The sequence below is a fragment of the Diadema antillarum genome, unplaced genomic scaffold, assembly GCF_040938485.1.
Source record: "Diadema antillarum isolate AM-2024a unplaced genomic scaffold, OU_Dant_1.0 seq00000563_RagTag, whole genome shotgun sequence".
NCBI lineage: Eukaryota > Metazoa > Echinodermata > Echinoidea > Diadematoida > Diadematidae > Diadema > Diadema antillarum.
This window is the reverse complement of record NW_027271502.1, coordinates 1292562-1301355: the sequence shown is the minus strand read 5'-3', so window position 1 is coordinate 1301355 and position 8794 is coordinate 1292562. Positions and strand designations below refer to the sequence as shown.

The 8794-nt window shown below is 41.2% G+C and overlaps 1 protein-coding gene across 1 annotated transcript; it reads left to right on the top strand.

Annotated features, from left to right (window-relative positions):
- Window positions 1-210: 210 nt before the first annotated feature.
- Window positions 211-2682, top strand: LOC139735095 (uncharacterized). The gene has a single exon (XM_071645867.1). The coding sequence runs from the start codon at window positions 211-213 to the stop codon at window positions 2680-2682; it is 2472 nt and encodes an 823-aa protein (XP_071501968.1).
- The last annotated feature ends 6112 nt before the right edge of the window (window positions 2683-8794 follow it).

Sequence of the window (8794 nt, the reverse complement as noted above, 5' to 3'; positions counted from 1 at the left end):
CATTCCTTACTGACCACTGCTGACCACAACCCCTTCCGTTCCCATGGAACTCACTGTATAAAAGATGTACATAGACTGAAATAAAGTCAGTCCGGTAATTGCAGCCACTGAGTCAACGTCTACTTTCTTTTGCGTGCATATAACCTAGCTATATACATCACACATATACTAAGGTTATAATACTGGCGACGAGGATTAAACTTCTGTAAAATGGCTGGTCTGGTAGGAAATATAGAAGAATTCCGAGAGGGAATCGACTGGTGCCAATACATAGAAAGATTGGACCTGTACTTCAAAGCCAATGGAATTGAAGAAGAGGAGAAGAGGAAAGCTACATTGCTGACTGTCATTGGGCCAGCAGCTTACAGTCTTCTCCGCAGTCTTGTTTCTCCAGCCAAGCCAGCGGACAAGAAGTATGCTGAACTTGTCCAGGTAATGACGGAGCATTACACCCCAGCACCAAGTGAGATTGTTGAACGGTGCAAGTTCAACAGCCGTTTCCGAAAAGACTCAGAAACAATCAGTGAATTCATAGCTGCACTAAAGTCAATGGCAGAGCACTGCAATTATGGTTCTACTCTAGGGGAGATGATTCGCGATCGATTAGTCTGCGGCATCAGACATGATCGGATCCAACGTATTCTTCTAGCTGAGAAGAAGCTTGATCTCGCCAAGGCCGTTGACATTGCGACAAGTGTGGAGATGGCAGAAAGAAATGTGTGTGATCTACAATCCACACAGGCTCCACATAGAAATGGTGCAACAAACAAAGTGTTCAAGCAGCAGGCAGGACACAGAAAAACCGGAGCTCAACACCGCAACTCATGCTATCGCTGTGGACAGGGGCACGAGAAGGGCAAGTGCAAGGCAGTCGACGCCACTTGTCATAATTGTGGAAAGCGTGGACACTTCGCTAAAGTCTGCCGGAGTAAGACTAATTCCGGGCAGAGGAAGGAGGTCCAAACGCAGTACGTAGCGGAGACTAGCGCGGAACAGTCGACACCACCCAGGGACAACATGGAGGAGCTAGAGTACTTCATGCACAAGGCGCACGCATCACCTAAAAAGGAGGCTCCAATGTTGCTGGAGTTGTTGATTTCCAAAAACAACACTGTGATGGAGATTGATACAGGAGCCACACTATCAATAGTGAGTGAGGCAACGTATCGTGCGTGGAAGCATCGACCCCAGCTGTCCCAATCTGATGTGGTTTTAAGAACTTATACAGGGGACAGAATACCAGTAGTGGGGGAATGTCAAGTAAATGTGAGACATAACGCCCAGGACCTGGAACTTCCCTTGCTAGTTGTCGAAGGTGATGGGCCGAATTTACTGGGGAGGAACTGGCTAGCACGGCTAAAGCTGGACCCTAGTATGCGCATCCCCAAACCAGCTGACTATGTGCTAGTTATGCAACACCTGGAGTCAACACCCGTCACACCGACATCGATCAGGCAGTGGACCGCGAAGGATCCAATTTTGTCGCGAGTGCGCGAATATGTTCTTCGTGGATGGCCGTCAAAGTGTGATGAGGAAATTTCGCCTTATTTCAGGAGGCGAGATGAGCTGTGTGTCTATGATGGCTGCATAATGTGGGGAGCACGTGTTGTCATACCTCCACAAGGGAGAAATCAGCTCACTGAAGAGCTGCATGAAGCTCACCCGGGGATCTCGCGAATGAAATCGCTCGCTCGCAGTTATTTCTGGTGGCCTGGGATGGATGGTGACCTGGAGAGCAAAGTGAAAAATTGCAAGGAGTGTCAGCAATCTCGAAAGTTGCCGCCAGCAGCACCACTTCATCCATGGGAGTGGCCACGAAAGCCATGGTCACGAATCCACTTGGATTATGCAGGGCCATTCATGGGCCGTATGTTTCTTGTGTTGGTAGATTCGCATTCGAAATGGATGGATATCTTTCCAGTCTACAAGGCAACCAGCTCAATCACAATTGAGAAGCTACGCGAAACCTTCGCGATACATGGCCTGCCAGAGCTTATTGTCACCGACAATGGAAGCGTGTTCACAAGCGACGAATTTCAGCAATTCCTACAGCTGAATGGAATCCGTCATGTTCGCACTGCACCTTTTCATCCATCATCAAATGGGCTGGCAGAGAGGGCAGTGCAGTCCTTCAAAGCTGCAATGAAGCGCATGACCAACGGCACAATCGAAACAAAGTTGTCGCGATTTCTGATGGCATACCGCATCACACCTCATCCAACCACTGGTACACCTCCTGCGCAACTTCTCTTCAATCGCATTCCCCGTTCGCGATTTGATTGTGTGGAACCAAACATGGAGGAGCGCGTTCAGCGAAAGCAGCATGATCAGAAGCAGAAGCACGATCAGCGTGCTAAAGCTCGCGATTTTTGCATTGGAGATCGCTTGTACGTGAGAAACTTCGCTAGCGGTCCACAGTGGATGCCAGGCGAAGTCATTTCCATCGACGGCGTCCAATATACGCTGAGGCTGGCAGATGATCGCATCTGCAGGCGACACATCGAGCACATACGACGTCGCTATGACAACGACGATGTGGCCGCGGATGTGTTCCTTCCTCATCCACGTGGGGAGGGGAACAACAATGCACAGCAAGACCATGATGACGAAGCACCAGCACTTCGCAGGTCTAACCGCCAGCGAAAATACCCTGAACGCTATGGGGAGCCAATACCACATTGAGGAGGCAGTTGTAAATAACACTTGTAAAAATGCCGGACACTTTAGACAAATCAACGTCGAAAATAAGTTCAAGGTTAAGAAAGCATGATTTTGTAACTCCTTGTTTCACAGCTGAACTCAATGGACAGTTCATTTGGACATTATAGTTTTGGTTTTCGTGTGTGGATACATTTGACATGGTACACACATACATTGTACATTTATACCTCCCAGAATATAAGAAAGGTGACTTAAGAAATATAACAAAGTGCAACATAAGTTGAACAGACCGATTTAATAAGATAATGTATGAGATGGAAAGTTTGGACATTTCACAGTTTTGGGATAATGTTCAAATAAGATAGTGTTATTTAAAAGAAGTTAAGATTTCACTTTTTGGTTGAATAATGTTGTGTAAATTGATGAGAACCATTTTTGGAAAAACCAAAAACAATTCTAAGGGGGAGGAGTGTGATATACTGATCTTATGCAAGTCTGAGGTTGAGACTACTGTATTATTATTTCCGCTCTTGCTCTCACCCTCTCTACTTCCAGCCCTGTTTTCTCTCCTCTCTGATAACAGTAACTCTCTGTTCTTCCCAAGCCACACTATCTATCATCTTTCTCTTATCTACTGTAAGACGCCAGTGGTTAGACTGGATGCATTCCTTACTGACCACTGCTGACCACAACCCCTTCCGTTCCCATGGAACTCACTGTATAAAAGATGTACATAGACTGAAATAAAGTCAGTCCGGTAATTGCAGCCACTGAGTCAACGTCTACTTTCTTTTGCGTGCATATAACCTAGCTATATACATCACACATATACTAAGGTTATAATAACACTTTTCAGTGAATTTCAGTAATCGTTTTTGTACCTTGTATGTGGATATCTGTAAACGCCCTTGACATCGATCATGAATCGAAAGTGTGACGTAATGGATAATAGAACAGTAAAACTTCTCTCACATATTGTGGATCAATTCATTTTATTACATCAGAGGTGACGATATATACCTGGAAACCAAGTAAAAGGAACCGCTGACGATGACAGCGAAGAAAATGCTGAAAGGGATGGTGTATTGCTTGAGGTGAAAATTCAGCTTTTAACTTTTTGCGAGATGCTTAGAAACAACTTCGAAATGTTAAAATGCATACTATTCTAGAGGAATTCTAAGTTTATTCGATGAAAATTGGTTTGGTCCAATCTTTTTTAGGATCTCAGCTGCCAGTTCAAAACCGATTTTCATCAAATAAAGTGAATTCCTCTGAGAATTATAATGCTCTTTCATAATATTTCATAAGATGTTTCTCGTTATCTCAAAAAAATAATTATCAAAAAAAAAAAACATTGGAAACCTCAAGCTCCATCTCAGCCAAAACTGTATACCATCCCTTTAATAGGCGACCATTATTAAAGATAACGACTAAAAAAAAGTAAATAATGTGAATGGTGAATAATGCTAAGCGATAATGAAATGATAAATGACACAACTGCATAGCATGTGGAAGAACTAAGATTATCGAAAGCATAGTTTGCGCATGTATATAACAAAGCATGGCAAACAGGAGATGACTATAGGCCTATATTATACATGTATACACGTGCGTACTATAATGCTAGTTAATGGCCGAAGCGATATACAGTTGTTCTATTACTCTTTTTTTATGACACACTGTGTAGGCAAGCCTCTTCCATCCGCAGCTGAGAAGGGTGAAACTTCACTGATTATCGGGTCATTTACAGTCATAAAAGTTCAATTACCTCCGTGTGTTCACCTTGAACCCCAGAGATTAATAAGCAATTTACGGGGTTTGCGTTGCGAGATTGATTCTGGCGTGCATTCACGGGACGAGTTGTGGGGTGCTACATCTTCGCTTCTTTTGATTGTTTAGTTTGTGTGTCTGTTTGTTTGTTTGTTTTTCATACAAGGTGGTTGTTGTTGGGGTTTTTAGCAACATCCTTGTTACTTTTTTCGAATTCCTTCACCATGGCAGGCAAAATCAGCAATCTCATCACTCATTGCAGGTTTTGGACACTTTCGTTTAATAGCTAGTTTTCTTTTCTTTCGCGCTTTTTTTTTCCAGGGATAATTTGTGATTGAAGACTCTTAATGATCTATGTTATCTTGTATATGTAATGGCAAGTGCGATATGACGCGTTCTGAAGTACTAATTGGAAAAACGGACCAACAATAATGGTTTCTAGTCACTGCTGGTATTTTCATCAATATTGACGCCTGTAGAAAGTTTTGATTCTTCTTCTTCTTCTTCTTCTTCTTCTTCTTCTTCTTCTTCTTCTTTTCTGTTTCCTTCCTCTTCAGTCTGTTTGTCCTCCTGCTTCTGTAGTTTGTTTTGTTTTCAAGAAAATAATTAAATACAGTGTTCTTGCCTTTTCTTATACTTTGTACAAGTCCTACTCAGTACTGTTTAACAATGACGTCAGCGCCTCCGAGTCCAAGTCCTTTGGCACTAACTTAAGGTGATGACAACTAATGCTAGTTTGAGAGATGAAGTTAGTTGGAGAAGATGACACAATCTACTTACACTTACATAACTTTAGACATCCATTAAATCTGAAACACTCATAGATGGGATGCAAAGTGAACCCGCTCATTTGTTGGTGTGTTTTTTTTCTCCCGTCTTCAGAACACTAATTTGAATTCGATGCATCGTTATTGTAAAATAAAAAAGACCAACAACACACCGACTATACTGAGGAAGCAAAGTTCTTCTTTGTTTTGATTTAAACCACCCTAAATGCATTGTTTTGAAGACCCCGACTCTGTAATTCCATATTCCAGCGATCTCATTGATCTGAAAGAGGAGTAAAAATAATACATGTACTTTGTAGTCTTGTCCTCTTGAACTAATAACCAACAGCCTACAGAGGGCGCTCTTTCGACATCAAGGTTTTCATCGCCTTCTATCCAAAGAACATAATGCAATGCAATGTAATTCATGTCGACTTGACAGTGTTGATGCATGGTTTCCTCAGCATCACTTATGTGGTGAAACAAATATCTAAATACGCTCCATAAATGTTTTATGATTTTTTTTCGCTATTTTTCTTTACATGACTTTGAAGGTGTTTTGTGGGCGTATCCAATCTATTAAAAAAAATAGAAAATTTAAAATGAAATATTTGGAAAGCATAATCTAGATATTCGTTTCTTCACATGAGTGATGCTGGAGGTTAGGTCTTTTTAGTCACATCGTTCTTTTCACATCAAGAAAAAAAACCCAAACAAACCATTTTACCGAAAATTTAACATCATGGCCACCGAAAATGATCATGCACTTTGAACAATTATATGATAAATATAATATAGAATTCATCTTTATGACTTATCGATTCGTATGTTCACCGTTAAAATTAATCATTTCAAAAAAGTTTTATTGTGTCGACGTAGAAGTGTTCATATACTATCCTTTAGTGTTGTTCATATCCACACATTTCTCTTTATCAATTTTCATTACTCAGGTGACACTCTTAGAAGAAGGTTTGAGAAGGAGAAAATTATAAAGAAAGAAAGAAAGAAGGAAAATTGATAAAATGACAATAAGACGTAGAAAGAGATAACTTAGATGAAGGAAGGACAGAAATAAAAAAAAAGAAAATGTGAATAATGACAGGAAAATAAGAAAAGACGGCAAGGAAAAGTAACAGAAAGGGTAAATGAATGAGATAATCACCCTATTCCATTATTGCAAACTAATGCTTCATTTTTGTCAAATACACATGTATTCCTCATCGATGGACAGGTGCATTTTTTTTTTTGGGGGGGGGGGGGGCGATGGACAGAATTCCTTCCATTCGTAACCAGCAACTATGACTAGGTCTTGTCTTATTATTCAAGTTTTTACTTTTTTATTATTTTCTGTCACCTAACGGCTACTCGATGAACACGGATCTTGAGGAATTTCACAAGTTTCACTTGTTTTCATGGAACAGTGATTTCAATTCCAAACTTACTCGCACCTCTGGCTAGGGGACAACGTCATCATTGACGGACTTTTCAATTGTATTTACCAAAAATCTTTTAATGAAAACATCGTCCTTAGCCCAAAAATTTATTGCAATACAACGCTAACTTGATGCGAAAGGTTAAAAAGTGTGGTCTGTATGGGATCTCTTAAAAATGAATGCCGAATGATTTTTGTTCAAGCTAACGGAGGACACGTGTGCTAATAGCTTCATCTCATCTAATTTGCATACATTGTGGAGGTTTGCGGGATTACATAAAGATTTTCAATGTTATGCATGAAACTACCGCGTACAAAAATCATACAAGAAAGTATACAGTTTTTTAAAGCCGTTTAATGTACACATGAAAGAATAACAATAAGTGCAGTTATTACTTAAGTTTCAATACAATTGAGTTCAATTCAGTTGCACTTTGTTTCCATCCAACAACAAAATGTAATTCAAACAGATTAAATACAAAGTAGGTCTACACACTTAGTAAATCATATTTTTAAGCTGTAAGAAATACAAACATAAAGTTTGATGTAAAAGTAGAAATGACGCATGCTTTGCAAAAGTGACCAAAAATGATAGCCACAGAAAAGAGTGGTCTACTGAAAAGCATATGAGCTCGTGGAACGTGGATTCATTGTGATCGTTATAGCCGCACAGCTAGCCATTCTATAACGGGCGCGCAATAACAATGCACGATGATAAATAATTATTACTGAAATCAGCCTACAAATTATACAGCCCGGGAGTTTAATGACCGACCGATATTTCACAAACAAAGTTTTCCTTTTCACGCTGATCGTTAATCATTCTACGTTGATCTCTAACCATTAATAGTTATACCTGCTCTGGCGTGAAAAAGGATGGGGGAAAACAACAACGACTGCAATGATGTATTGTTGCTGTCAGACACACAGTTGTGTGTGTTTCGTCAGACTTACTGTTCAAGTTCCGTGTGCGTGTGTGTGTTTGTGTGTGTGTGTTGCGTGTGTGCGTGTAAAATTGCGTGAAATAAACAAATAAACAAACAAAGCAACGACAGCAACAATGTCAATAACGATATTAAAACAAAGCATTTCTATGTACAGACCGGCATCTATGTGGGCGCTATACCAAAGTTTTGATTTGGTGGTGTCGACTGCCAAAGATGGTAGACCTACAGGTCATAGGCCTATGTGCAAATCTTCATCATGGTTGTATGTATGTTTTATTGTAAACCAATCAATATAACTCAATACTGACTACTTCAAAAGTATCATATAACACATTGTCGATGTTTATAAAAAGTTGTTTGTAAAAAGTTTTAGAGCGCGTTCTTTTTCTGACTTTTGTGATTTCTTTTTCTATATATACAGCTCTCTCCATTCAAGCGACCGAGAACTATTCATGCGTCACCCTGATAATAGACAACTGCAAAAAGACAAAACAAGACAGAACAAAGTGTGTATTTGGGAGGAATATTCTATGTAAACAGAGTAGGCCCTAACCAAGAGGAAAACCAACATGGTGTAGGACTTGGGTGTGAGAGCAAAGAAATAAGCCTATATCTATTACAACGCGATATCCTAAACGGCACTTGTTTACACTGCAAATCCAAGCAAAAGTCCCTGGATATTCCCCAAAATGTTAAACCGTGATCGTTCCTCCCGTCTTTCTTTTGCGCGCTACAGATGTCAATCGACCCCATGTAGCCATCATTCAGACGTGGGGTCCATTACAGTGCCACTACGGTCCTTTCATCGTGGCACTGTTAGGGTTAAGGCGTAATTTTCCTTGCACGCCTTTCTGCCCACGCACGACGGGCCTGGCAAACGGGCGGAGCTCCGCGCGGCCGACTTGCTCCAACGCGCTCGGCAGCTTCATCCGTCCCCGCGGCGATCTAGTTTGACAGCTCGCCTAATCCCGCCCGCCAGTAGCCCGAAAGCGGGGACCGCTTCAGCGTGTGATGGCTGGGAGACCCTGCCCGCTGGGCGAACCCTACCCGCAACACGGTATGCGATTATTCACCAAATCTCGCTCTAAGCCAGTGCTGTCAAGACCTAGAAGACAAGCTGACTTTGATGGACAAGTCTCGATTCTTGGCTCACACCAACTTTCTAGCAACTACTTCTGCAGTCTTGTGCTGCCTTCTTATAGGAAAGACATGATTCG

Excerpts from the sequence above, each read along its gene's own strand:
- LOC139735095 (XM_071645867.1), top strand. The coding sequence starts at position 211 with ATGGCTGGTCTGGTAGGAAATATAGAAGAATTCCGAGAGGGAATCGAC.